Genomic DNA, 14,102 nt, shown 5'->3' on the forward strand with positions numbered 1-14,102 from the left:
CCTTGAAATTTACTCTCAGGCGGAGGTCGTGGGAGATACAAGAAGGATACCACAGTCCGACTTGAATGCGAGATGATCAGTTCGTTCATTTCCTGTATAAACTGATTTGGAGCCGAATGAAAATCCTGCATCAGCTCACTGCTCACCTCCGTCGGTTGTGGCAACATATGCATGAGGTGGTCCCAAGTGACGATTTTGATCTTGGCGTAAATACGCAGCTGCTGTAAATAAGCGTCCAGTTTCTGTTCTTTCTGGAGTGTGTTGTCTGTCTGGGCATTAAGGCACAAGAACACACGAAGTTGAGTTTTGGCTTTCCATGGCGGAACCATCCTCAAAATGCAGGCGAACTGCAGCATGAACAGACATGTGTTGTCAAAGAAACTCGCAGTTTCTGGTTGAAACAAATTAACAGGCCATACGTCTATATAAGACGTCGCTCTAGTGTCTGCAACCACAGTCTTGTTTAACAAGTGGAAATGTCGACAAAGAATCACGTTTTTCTGTAGTTTTAGAGAATCTTCAATCATCTGTACATACTCCCCCGGTTGTAGACTCTTGTTTTCATGTTCTCCTCGTAGACTGGAAAAAAGACCTTCCATATTTGAGGAAACACCGTTTTCAACTCCGCCTAAAATGCGCTTCTTTTTCTGCGTAAGCCTCCTGGCTAGAGAATCTATAGGCTTCGAGGAATCGTAAAATCCCAGACACACTGTGTTTGGTTTCATGCCTCCTAGTCCCGCTATTCTCACCAAATGTCGCATTCCCTCGACAACAGATGTTGCCATGGTAATCTCTACAAAAGCTTTGATCTTCATGCCATCTACCAAAGTCATCCAGCGTGTCTGCTCCTCGCCCAATGGGTCCGTGTCATGATCTTCCCAGCGCCCAACCTTCAAAATGAAATAGATAATGATTAGGACTCGAAAATCATCATTTTGGTACATTGTTAATATAAACGTAGCTTATTTTGGTATACAATTTATATATACTTGCCAACTTTTTATTGAAATTTCCATGGGGGAGATATTGCATGGTCAAAATTAAATACATTAATAAAATGTGTATGTGAACCCCTAGAGACAAAATAACACATTAAAATGGCATCTTTTGAAGTATTCTTTCAGATGAAATCATCAGGTCTTAGAACATAGGAATAGTTTAACAGATTTACTGATTGAAAATGCTCAACTGTGGGGTTAAAAATTTGGGAGTCTCCCTCCAAAATAAAGAGAGTTGGCAAGTATGCACAAACAGTAGAGCTGTCACAATATATTGGAAAACTGGTTTATCACAATACACAGGCATATCGTATAGTATCGCAATATACTAATGAAATATTATTGTATTGCAATATTTTTCAAAAGCTTAATTTTTATGCATTATGCTAGGTAAAACACCTAGCATAATGCATAAAAATTATGCCTTAACAAAATACAACATATTCTAACAGATTTGCATATCGTATAGTATCATAATATACTAACGAAATATTGTTGTATTGTAATATTTTTCAATTCATTTGTATGCCTTATGCTAGGTGTTTTTGCCTTTAGAAAATACAACATATTCTAACAGATTTGCCCATATCCATACACAGGTTATAGTAGTGGGAATCTGTTTAAATTTCATAACTGATGGTTGTGTAACAACAATTCTCAGTCCTTTGTGATCCATATGATAAAAGATTCAGTCTGATATCATACTGACAAGGATAATATATCAGGATGCTGATTGCAACACATTCCTTTTGCAGTTCAATATATATTGTGATGTACTCCAGGCGTATTGTGACACCCCTACCAAACAGTATTTAGGTTTTATTGACAGAACCAAGCTTAATGTATAATATTGAATATCATTCCACTTCCTAGAGTCTTGTTATGCCTTTTGTTTAACCCTTTCACCACTGTAGACCATAAATGGACTCCTCCAGATCAATGCATGGTAGAGCCTACTAAAGATACATAAGGGGTGAAAGGGTTAAGCAAGTGTATTACTGTTTAAACTTCCTCCCTTCACCCAGAAAATTTACTTTCATGCAGTGTTTATTTCATCCCTCATGTTATATTACTATGTATATTATGTTGTCATCTTATATTCGCTGTAATAATAAATTCATCCTCATCACGAAAAAAGCAAAAGTTAAACTGCAGCAAAAATTTCCTGGTATACAGTATAAGCTGACATACTTATACTGTAATTTAATATCTGGTCATTAAAAGACACCAATGAGTAGCAATACTTGAATTAATAAAAAAAAATAAAAAATATTATATTTGAAGAAGTAAACGTAAAAACACCACGATGTAGTACTATAATTGTCTATAACATGTAATAATATGGTGATTCTATATCTAGCAGCTTAGCTATCATAGTGTGGTAAGTGTTTTTGTATGAACATAAAAACTTAAGGATCCCGTACCACTGCCAAAAACAGTAACTATAGACTGGAAACTGTTTTTGCTGGCAGAACTCACTATTACAAGTATGTTCATCAATCATTTTAGAAAAGAAAACCATACTTTGCAAGACTTTTATGAGAAATAATCTAAAGATGAAATAAACAAAATATAATCCACAATGGTGTTTGTTCTGAGCGTAAAATTCAGCGGTCTATAGACCGGGATACGAACCTTGGACTGCAGATTGCTATATATACTATCACTTTAACAGTTTGAAGTACCTGGTCTACGAAACTGTCCTGGCCCAACTCTGCTGCAGTTATAACCAAACGGAAGTTAAGGGGAGGTAACTGTAGGATAGACCAGTCCAGTGGACAGGGATCTTTAATATAACTGCGTAAATCAGTATATTTTACAAAAAAAATACTCACAAAGGATAAAAAAACCACCGTTATTCGTTACAACGGTCAATGCATTGTTTACAAACCTTAACGTGGCCGAGGACATAGAGCCCTCCTTTCTTGATGTCGTTGATGAAGTCGATGAGTTCACAGGATTGTCGAGGCTGTGCCACCATGAGGATGATCTGTGGACGCCAGTACTTCACATGACCCTTCCTAGGGTCTAACATTAAAAGGTACTTCCTGACCTGTAGCGAAGCATTACAAAGTGTCAAGTAGGGGACATTACTTATACAGGAATATACTCCATGTTTCGTGATGTAATGGGCCTTTCGAATCTGACACCAATTGCCTCAACAAAATTCACCTATCAATATTCGATATAGAAGGTTCCAAAGCAAGCGCTTGTTGGTTATCATGTTTATCTAACTCAAGTTGGTTAAATTTCAAATGGTATAAAGTCACAAGGTTTACAACGTGTCTTTCCACAATTCGAAAACTAACTAATGTATGTAGGAGTCGGGTAAAAATGAAAACCAGCCATCACAAGTTTGGGGACCTTTTTCACCCATGAACTTCATATTATATCTAGAAATCCCATTTGTCTTGGAAATACTTGATTCCTTTTTCTTATCGAAAAAACAATTACCATAAATTCTGACATCACAATAGAAGATGCTAGCACAAACACTAATTTGTGACATCACAATTAACAAATGGCCAATAAAATCATGTCACCAGTGTGACCCACAAAAAAATATTTATAAAACCCACCAGATTTATCCAATGAGTCGGAAGTACTAGCCTGTAGCAATTGAGTGAGAAATATATTTCTGTATTCTAGGTTTCTGGAACATTTTAAAACATTAAACAAGTCTATTTGTATTTAACCCTTTCACCACTGTAGACCATAATGGACTCATCCAGATCAATTCATGGTAGAGTCTTCTAAAGTTGCATAGGGGTGAAAGGGTTAACCATAATTATTATCCCCATTGTGAAGACACCCAATAGAGCTTGGGAGTGTAAGCTTGTAAAAATAGAGGGCCTGGCTGATGAATCCCCCTTTAAGGTCAAAGTGCCGAAGGCATCACCTGTTGGAATATATGGAGGCCTAGCTTTGGAACTTAACTGCAAGAGTAGCAAAAGTAGGGAGCAGAAGTGGAGTGTTACCTGGTGGAATATAAGAGCCTGGCTGATGGAGCCCCACTGTGTGGGTAGGGAGCGGAAGTGGAGTGTTACCTGGGGGAATATAAGAGCCTGGCTGATAGAGCACCACTGCGTGGGTAGGGAGTGGAAGTGGAGTGTTACCTGGTGGAATACAAGAGCCTGGCTGATAGAGCACCACTGCGTAGGTAGGGAACGGAAGTGGAGTGTTACCTGGTGGAATATAAGAGCCTGGTTGATAGAGCCTCACTGTGTGGGTAGGGAACGGAAGTGGAGTGTTACCTGGTGGAATATAAGAGCCTGGTTGACAGAGCCCCACTGAGTAGGTAGGGAACGGAAGTGTAGTATTACCTGGTGGAATATAAGAGCCTGGCTGATAGAGCACCACTGCGTGGGCAGGGAGAGGAAGTGGAGTGTTACCTGGTGGAATACAAGAGCCTGGCTGATACAGCCCCACTGCGTAGGTAGGGAACGGAAGTGGAGTGTTACCTGGGGGAATATAAGAGCCTGGTTGATAGAGCCTCACTGTGTGGGTAGGGAACGGAAGTGGAGTGTTCCCTGGTGGAATATAAGAGCCTGGTTGATAGAGCCTCACTGTGTGTGTAGGGAACGGAAGTGGAGTGTTACCTGGTGGAATATAAGAGGCTGGCTGATAGAGCCCCACTATGTGGGTAGGGAGTGGAGGTGAAGTGTTACCTGGTGGAATATAAGAGCCTGGTTGATAGAGCCTCACTGTGTGGGTAGGGAACGGACGTGGAGTGTTACCTGGTGGAATATAAGAGCCTGGTTGATAGAGCCTCATTGTGTGGGGAGGGAGTGGAAGTGGAGTGTTACCTGGTGGAATACAAGAGCCTGGCTGATAGAGCCCCACTGTGTGGGTAGGGAGTGGAGGTGAAGTGTTACCTGGTGGAATATAAGAGCCTGGCTGATAGAGCACCACTGCGTAGGTAGGGAACGGAAGGGGAGTGTTACCTGGTGGAATATAAGAGCCTGGTTGACAGAGCCCCACTGAGTAGGTAGGGAACGGAAGTGGAGTGTTACCTGGGGGAATATAAGAGCCTGGTTGATAGAGCCTCACTGTGTGGGTAGGGAACGGAAGTGGAGTGTTCCCTGGTGGAATATAAGAGCCTGGTTGATAGAGCCCCACTGAGTAGGTAGGGAACGGAAGTGTAGTATTACCTGGTGGAATATAAGAGCCTGGCTGATAGAGCACCACTGCGTGGCTAGGGAGTGGAAGTGGAGTGTTACCTGGTGGAATATAAGAGCCTGGCTGATAGAGCCCCACTGTGTGGGTAGGGAGTGGAGGTGAAGTGTTACCTGGTGGAATATAAGAGCCTGGTTGATAGAGCCTCATTGTGTGGGGAGGGAGTGGAAGTGGAGTGTTACCTGGTGGAATATAAGATCCTGGCTGATAAAGCCCCACTGTGTGGGTAGGAAGTGGAAGTGAAGTGTTACCTGGTGGAATATAAGAGCCTGGTTGATAGAGCCCCACTGAGTGGTTAGGGAGTGGAAGTGGAGTGTTACCTGGTGGAATATAAGAGCCTGGCTGATGGAGCCCCACTGAGTAGGTAGGGGACGGAAGTGAAGTAAAATTGTCAACAGCAACATGATGATGATGGCCACGGAGGTGTATATAGGGCTGATCAGGAAGCACATCACCATTGAACCCAACAGTCCGGCTCCACAGGTGTACCAGGTGAAGTATTTGAAAGATGGCCTGGGTAAGAAGAAAAAAAGGTAAAACTGAATATCACATTATTAGAATTTAAAGTAACATACAACAGGATTTGGAATAAGTGGTAAAGAGACTTTTTCTAAATTATTTACTTGAATTTTTCATTTTGAGAGAATATGGGTTCTATGCAACACAGTTAACAAATGAGTACAGTGTTATATACACATAGGCATTTTTTTAGAGGTAAAAACCATGGTAATTAGGCTTTGACTGTCAAAATTTGCCCCATAAAGCATTTAGAATGATAGGCACTTGATTTCAGTTTCAACTTTATGGAGTGTGCAACAAAAATGAAACAAATTTGTATGGATCCTTTTTAATTTTAGATTATGAGACAAAAGGATGCACACATACCTAAAATTTGGAGCAGACGCCAGTTCCAGGGCCAAACATGCCAGGTTGACCCCAGCGTAAGACAAGAGGAAGAATACAGACGCAGCCGGAGCAATCGCATTGAGTGATCCCACCAACAACACCGCCTGTCACGAGTCGAAGTATGGGAAATATGGCATTAGAATTTAAATATTAAACAATGATGAATGGAATGATGTCTTTTTTTTTACTTACTTGACCAATTTCTGTTTAATCAATTTAAACCAATTAGGCAAACATTCAGACTAAAAACACAGTGTCCATTCATCAATTGTATGTGGTTTGCAAACCTTGTGTGTAAAGTTGCCTCCCTTGCTATGTCAGGAGATGTTTCAATTCATACCAAAAGAAGTCTTACATTTAAAGACAGCTAGAATGTGTTTACTACACGGGCAATTTTCCGCTGCATGAATTGACATGAAATTAATATAAATCATAAATGAATTCATCTTGATGTTGCTTCAGGATGTTTACTTAGACCATTAGAGATTTACAATTCAATTCAAACATTATCTTTAAACCTGGATTTTTTTCAATAGACAAATTTTCCATGATGCTTAAGACTTTTAAATCATCTATGATAAGTCTTAAAATTAGGAATTTACACACCAAAGACAAGTCTTTTTCTAATATCGATTTCTTATAGCCCTACTGAAATTTTCATAGACTAGCCCCTAACCAAGAACATGTTACCGACATAATTAGTGCTTGATATCATGAAATTAAGAAAACATGTATAATGTTAAAGGAAGAATTAACTCAATAGTGAACTTTCCCTTCACCACTAAATATATCACTGAATCACGCACATCTGAGGAATTAACTTCTATCAGACAATTCTGTCTATGATGTAAATGATTCCCATAGACCTATATATATTGTTTTTCATAGTGATTGTCAACGGGTTAAGTTTAAACACTGCCATTATATATACCTGTACAAGGATCCAGGACATTAGGACTGCCACATAAGGGTTACCTCCCTTTGTAGTTATTGTTGCAGGTTTCAGGAAAATACCTATTTAATAAACAAATGATCCTTTTATCATATCATCAGGTGGCTATTAATCCAAAACACTTAAATACATAGTGAAATGTAGAAATTGTTTCATTTTTCTTTATTTATAAGATTTTATTTTTTTGTAACAATACATGTTATTTACAAAGTCGGGTGAATTATAATGACAAAAGCTTGATATTATTCACATTCCATCTGACTTTGAAAAACTTGATGAAATTCGTTAAATGTTAATTTCTCTTTCATCTTGAGTGAAAAAATTATCCCATCATCCCCCATGTCCATATGAACTGGAAAATTCTATCTGACCCGCATGCACAGGTCTGGATTATTATTGTGACCTTATTGTCAGAAATCAGCTAACAGAAAAATATCATCTGTCCCTCTACATAACATTGAATTTCCTAATATTTAAATATAGATATTTTCACCTTTTCGGTTGTAATGGCAGCTAGGTAAGAAATACATCAATTACCAAGTAATAAGGTTAGATCAGGGCTCGTATTCATAAAACCATTCTCAATCCTGATCATCAAGCATGGATTCTGTGCTCAAACCAGCTTTTGTTAAACTTAGGGTTCTCTTTGATATTACATCCCTGGGGCTTGAATCTCCTTATAAATACCACCTCATTCCTGGGAAGGATTCCATTGGTCTACTTTTGTTGTATAGTAACAGTCAATACATAGTTATCACCCTAAGAATAACAACTCATGGTTGAGTCCTATGTATTTTTGAAAACACAATGTGAAAATGTGCATCAAGAAGACAGAAGTATTGTCAGATCCTTTTACGTACCAAACAGCTGGTCGTTTGCCAGGGCTTCAAGGATCCTTGAGGCACCAATCAGGTTACCGAGGGCAGCAGACAGGGTCGCAGCAAATAAACCAATCAAGATGAATGGTGCCCAAAGGTTGATGTCCTGTAGGAAGTTGTAGTTGTTTACCAGGAGGAATCTACAAAGAAACACATCCCCACATATTTTTTAGATATATGTAAATGTACATGTCTTTGTATACGTTCAAACATGCTGCACTAGACTGCTTGTAAAAACCAAAGATGGAAAGTACATTGTAGGTCATTAAGTAGCAGAAATTATATGACATCCGATATTTTTTGGAGAATGCGACTACTGTTTTTTAGGAAAATTTCACGATTCCAAGGTAAATCGTCGCAAGATCCTGATATCAGCAGACCATCTTCTAGTTCATTTATTTTGCATCAAGGACTAACTTTTGTTGGCTAAATCTTTTTCATGTATGAAAAACTTGGTATTGCCTAGTTTTGGGCAGGAATAACAAATCCATAAAGTAATGTTTTTATCTGAAGGTGTCATAACTTTTCAGCATTTTCATATTTGTTGTTATATTAGTTGTGTTCAAGTATATATGGGTAAGTCACATGTGCTCTCCTGTTGAGCTAGTTGAGACGTAATACAATAGGTTGTTTTAAAAACTTACACAAACCAGAATCAGTGGCAACATGGCAAATACTGTAGATGTTACTCACCTGTCACACGATCCTCCGATCATTAAACAGTCAATGAAATAAATAATAAATGTAAACATCACAGCACAAATTGTTCCTCGCGGGATCGACCGACCAGGCTTTTTCAGTTCACCTGTAAAACAAGTTCTTAGATATAAAAAGGTTTTTCTTCTTGACCTTTTCTCTTCTCATAACTGTCCAGAATATATAGAAATGGGGAGAAAACGTGATCAGTCCTCAAAAACTCATCCGGTGAATACGATTTCTTAATATAGCCTACAGTCAAATCTGCTCAAGCGACCATCTGTATTAAATGACCATCTGTTTTATGCAACCACTTTTCATTCCTCCCGACCGTTTTTACAATGCAATTTAACTTTATTAAGCAATCATCTGTCTTACTGACAATGTCTTTGAAAGCTACAATGCCAAACTGTCGGATTCAACCCTGGCTGAATTTTACACGGAGGCTCGTTCCAGAACTATACAAAATCTTATTGTTGAAGCATATAATAAAACACTTATGGGCTTTTGTACTGGTAAACATGATGCGATATGAACCTGAAAAAGTTATATTGACCTCAGCTTTGCCTCGGTCAATATCTTCATCTTCATCTTTTCTACTTCCTCCGTCGATACCAACGATTACGGAAGTCGGTCTTGTGCTGTTGTGCGTTAATTATTATGCACAGTGATTTTTTTTTTGATTTTTGTTATTTGCTATAGGATAAAAACAGGTTAAAAGCAGTGAGGGAGTGTTAGTTATGAATTCTGCTAGTGTTTCTGATTGGATTATTGTTTTGGGTAGGAGGTTCCACTGTATTATGGTGTATGGAAAGAATGAGTGTCTGTATGTGTCTTTGGATGTGTAGATATGTCTCTGTAACTAAGGTCGTGTCCTTGACGTGTTCTGGTGTCTGCCGGGATGAGATTGTTGGTGTGTATTGCTACTTGTTGGTGTAATATTTTGTAGAGAAGATTAATGCGTGTTCTTGTTCTGCGTGTGTGTAGTGTTGGATATTGAAAGTTGTGTATCATATCTGTGACTGAGCTTGTGTAATGGTATTTGTTTAGGACATATTGTGCTGCTCTCCATTGTACTTTTTCTAATTGGTTTATGTTATTTGTACAAGAAGCCCAATGGGCCTGCATCGCTCACCTGGTATTAATCTCACAATTGTAACCTTAAAAGAGGACTAAAATAAAGCTACAGGCAAAATATCAGCGTCTTGACCCCAAGTTTAAAGTAATTCAGAAAAAATGGGCAAAGGTCATTCATTTGAACAAACTTGGTAGCCCTTCATCCCAGCATGTTACTGGCAAAATATCATCACCCTAGGCCTCTCGGTTATTCAGAAGAAGTCGTTTAAAGGTTTGAAACATATTTGACCCCAGTGACCTTGAATATAAATCAATGTCATTTATTTGCACAAACTTGCAATTGGTAGCCTTTCATCCCAGCATGTTACTGGCCAAATATCATCAACCTAGGCCTCTCGGTTATTCAGAAGAAGTCGTTTAAAGGTTTTAAAAATATCTGACCCCTGTGACCTTGAATATAAGTCAAGGTCATTTATTTGAACAAAATTGGCAGCCCTTCATCCCAGCATGTTACTGGTCAAATATCATCACCCTAGGCCTCTTGGTTATTCAGAAGAAGTTGTTTAAAGATTTTAACATATTTGACCCCTGTGACCTTGAAAATTGATGAAGGTCATTTATTTGAACAAACTTGGTAGCCCTTCATCCCAGCATGCTTCTGGCCAAATATCATCACCCTAGGCCTTTTGATTACTGAGAAGAAGTTGTTTAAAGTAAAAAGTTGACGCCGGACTGACGACGGACGCCACACCATGCCATAAGCTCACTTGGCCCTTCGGGCCAGGTGAGCTAATAATGTGGGTCCCAAACTGAAGAGCAGTATTCGAGTTTTGGTCTAACAATGGCCTTGTATGCATGTTCTTTACTTTTTCAGGTTCATATCACATTATATTCATCAGCACAAAAGTCCATAACTGTTTAATGCTATCTATGTAAACACCTGGGGCCGATATCTAACCTGACATATTGGCGCCGTTAAGGATCCCTGTCACGCTGCTGAACAGGATGGCAAACACAGATGCGAAATCCATCTTCTTGCGTGTGTTATAATCCTTGGTGTAGTTGCCTAGAGGAATCAAGACACGATAGGTACAGTTAAACCTCAGCCTGCTCACCAAAAAACAATTATTCTATCAGTGAAATTTGAGATTCTTTTCCACGAACAGAAGCATGCATGTATTTATTACATTTTCAGCAGTAAAATATCAGAAATTATCAATTTGATAAAAACTCACATTAGAGAATGCAGATTTTTCCTGCTTCATTGGTTGGATAATAAATCTGATTCATTATTTTGATTAAGTCTTTCAGAAACAGGTAAATATTCACTTTATGACGGCATTTGTACGACATTAGTAATCACGATACACTGATGCAAATCTCAAAATACAATAGGATTATCACCTATAATTTTACCTTTATCTGATGCAAGACCATTCAAGTAGGAATAACAGTACCCCAGATACAAGTAATCAATGCACTGTCAATCTATACCTATATATACTTGCCAACTCTCCTTATTATGGAGGTAAACTCCCAATTTTGGACCCTATAAACTTTATTTATTTTACAACAATTATGAAACAAGTTATTTTAACTTATATTCATCACTCTTGTTGGCCTGGGTATTAGCACGCGGGGAGTCTTAATGTGGGAGGAAACCAGAGTACCCGGAGAAAACCCAGATGGTCGGGCAGGTGACCCCATACCTTTTCACGTTCGATCGGGGAATCAAACCCCAGCCGCCTTGGTGAAAGCTCAAGGCAAGTCAGCTATCCACTGCACCACCCGACCACTCAAAAGATGCCAATTAAAAGTGTTATTTTTTCCAAAATAAACACATTTTATTAATGCTTTTATTTCGAATCTACCTCTTTGAAATTTCAAAAAGATGGCAAGTATGCCAGTATGCCCATATCAACATAAAACTCTATGAATAACAGCCCTAGATGAATTTTTACAAATTTAAATAACACAATTCACTTACTGAGTAGGTTTTTGTGGAAGGTATTTGATGACAACCCTGTGTACATTCCTGTTACTGTCGAGTTTGGGTCGGTTGAATTCATCACCAGACGATTCGTTTTTGGAATAATCACCTCGAAAGGGGAGGTTTTGGCAAATATACTGATGAACACTGATAGGGTACATAGTATCACCAACTGAAAGAAAAATTACAGTTAAATATACTGATGTCAGTGATTTTTTTTGCCTAGTGTTAGATCCGAACACAGGCAAATAAGTGCTGCATTTTTCTAAAAGTATAAAAAAAAAGTTGACAAATATCCAATTTCAACGAAAACAATGCTACATTTTCTCAATTCATGAAGGAACAAACTGTTCTTAAATTTAAGTAAAACCAAGAGGCCCAGAGGGCCTGTATCGCTCACCTGAATATGTTTAAAANGGGGGGGGTCATACCCAACAATTATACAAGGACCCAAGGATGCTCCAGACTAAATAAGGATAAAATCCCTTAATCCCGATGGTTGAAGAAGTATTTTAAAGGTTTTACCTCTGTTTCTCCTATTGGGCCCAACCCTTCTGCCCCCTGGGGGACCACACCCACTGCTTATACAAAATAGAGTCCCTTGGCTCAAGGATGCTCCAGGCTAAATTATGATAAAATCCCTTAATCCCTATGGTAGAAGAAGGATTTTAAAGGTTTTAACTCTATTTCCCCTATTGGGCCCCGCCTCTCTGCCTCCAGGGGGGTCAGACGCACCAATCACACAAGATTGGTTCCCCTTCACCCCAGTGTGCTTCATACCAAATTTGGACAAAGTCCTGCTACAGAAAAAGAAGAATTTTGAAGAATTTGCTGTGTTTTCCCTATTTGGCCCCTCCTTTCTATCCCCAGGGGGGGCCACACTCGCTATTATACGAAATTGAGTCCCTTTTGCCCAAGGATGCTCCAGACTAAATTAGGATAATATCCCTTAATCCCTATTGTAGAAGAAGGATTATAAAGGTTTTACCTCTATTTCCCCTATTCGGCCCCACCCCTCAGGTCCCAGGGGGGCCACACCCACCGTTTATTCAAAATTGGTTCCCATTTACCCAAGGATGCTCCACACCAAATCCTTTCATTCCTACAGAAGAAAAAGGCTTTTAAAGGATAATTTGCTATGTTTTCCCTATTGGGCCCGGTCCCTAGTGCTCCTGGTGGGCCAGACCAACCGTTTATACAAAATTTGTTCCCCTTCACCACAGGATGAACCAATCAGAGGTGCGCTAGCAAAAGTTTGCCAGCGAATGGGAATATTATGGTTGATAGATAAATAGCGAGGGGTATCGAACAGATTAGTTTTTCAAAACAAATATGGCGGCGGGAACCGACGTTTCTACGACACCAAGGAAAACGTACCCATTGGGTAATGATTGCTTAGACAACACTGCCATACAGTCTTTCTTAGCTTCGAATATCTTTTTCTGGTTGGGTTTCAGACAATCAATCTCAAATAACTTTTGCATCATTCTCATCAATGTCCGCCATATTTGTTACAACTCTGAGCGCCCTTTTGAAAGAGGGTCTCTGATTGGTCAAAATATAATGATTATTTATAAATATAAAGGTCACCTGAACTTGACCCTGACCGCGACACACTTAGATGTTCAGGCGTAGTACAAAGTTAACGAAGCCATGTAACATATGATTTTAATCAGATTTGAAGTAATCATATCATAGCCTTTTTATCATGTACTGCCCAGGTACCTCACTAAAGCAATGTTACCATAACTATAAAAGTATTTATATCACCTGGAAGTAAAATAACAGGTTTTATTGGAGCAGGTTTCATCTAAATCTATATTTCATTTAGTTTAGTCCAACATCAAAATTGTCTGCAAATAACACATATTCTGCCTTAAAACAAAATACAATATATAGCCATATTTGCCCGGGCAGATATGGGGCTTGCAGGTGGATATTGATCAGATTGGGATAATTGGCTTATACACAGCTAGCAGTATCACACATGCCAAGCAGCCCATATGACCAACAAGTATATAATAACAGCTATGTTATTTTATCACCTTTACCATCATACCTGGTTTACATTTACTTCGATTTTCATTTGTGCTACAAGTATGTGCAATCAGTAAATTTGGAAGGAACTGTCAGATATCATGTAGGTTTAGTATCGCTGGGATTTAGTTGATTTTTATTGATTGATAAGCTAAGAATGTCAATTGTGATAAACAGTTCTTTTAAACAGTTTTTCATATTGCTTTCCTCTGCATACATAATTGTCCGTCCACCTGTCTCTCTGGTGATTTTGTAAAGTCAATCTTTTGGCACTTGATAATTTCTGCTATTTTTTCCTAAAATCAATGCAAAAATCACTTTATTTTCCGAAAACCATGCATTTTGTTGGTGATATTTTGCCAATTTATAAGGTATCCCAGTGGAAAAAAATC

The 14,102-nt window shown here is 38.8% G+C and overlaps 1 protein-coding gene across 1 annotated transcript in view; it reads right to left on the reverse strand.

The window, feature by feature from the left end:
* Positions 1 to 5: 5 nt before the first annotated feature.
* Positions 6 to 14,102, reverse strand: part of LOC110462933 (solute carrier family 12 member 9-like) — a gene marked incomplete at its 3' end in the record, with an annotated part of 35,702 nt that continues 21,605 nt past the window's right edge. Inside the window, exons 5-13 of the mRNA XM_021517182.1 lie at positions 11,671 to 11,845; positions 10,642 to 10,749; positions 8,604 to 8,715; positions 7,893 to 8,050; positions 7,012 to 7,094; positions 6,060 to 6,184; positions 5,495 to 5,687; positions 2,890 to 3,051; positions 6 to 890 (exon numbers count right to left, since the gene is read on the reverse strand). Coding sequence (XP_021372857.1) covers positions 6 to 890; positions 2,890 to 3,051; positions 5,495 to 5,687; positions 6,060 to 6,184; positions 7,012 to 7,094; positions 7,893 to 8,050; positions 8,604 to 8,715; positions 10,642 to 10,749; positions 11,671 to 11,845 — 2,001 coding nt within the window. The remainder of the gene's footprint in view (positions 891 to 2,889; positions 3,052 to 5,494; positions 5,688 to 6,059; positions 6,185 to 7,011; positions 7,095 to 7,892; positions 8,051 to 8,603; positions 8,716 to 10,641; positions 10,750 to 11,670; positions 11,846 to 14,102) is intronic.

The sequence above is a fragment of the Mizuhopecten yessoensis genome, unplaced genomic scaffold (assembly GCF_002113885.1).
Source record: "Mizuhopecten yessoensis strain PY_sf001 unplaced genomic scaffold, ASM211388v2 scaffold10847, whole genome shotgun sequence".
NCBI classification, from domain to species: Eukaryota; Metazoa; Mollusca; class Bivalvia; order Pectinida; family Pectinidae; genus Mizuhopecten; species Mizuhopecten yessoensis.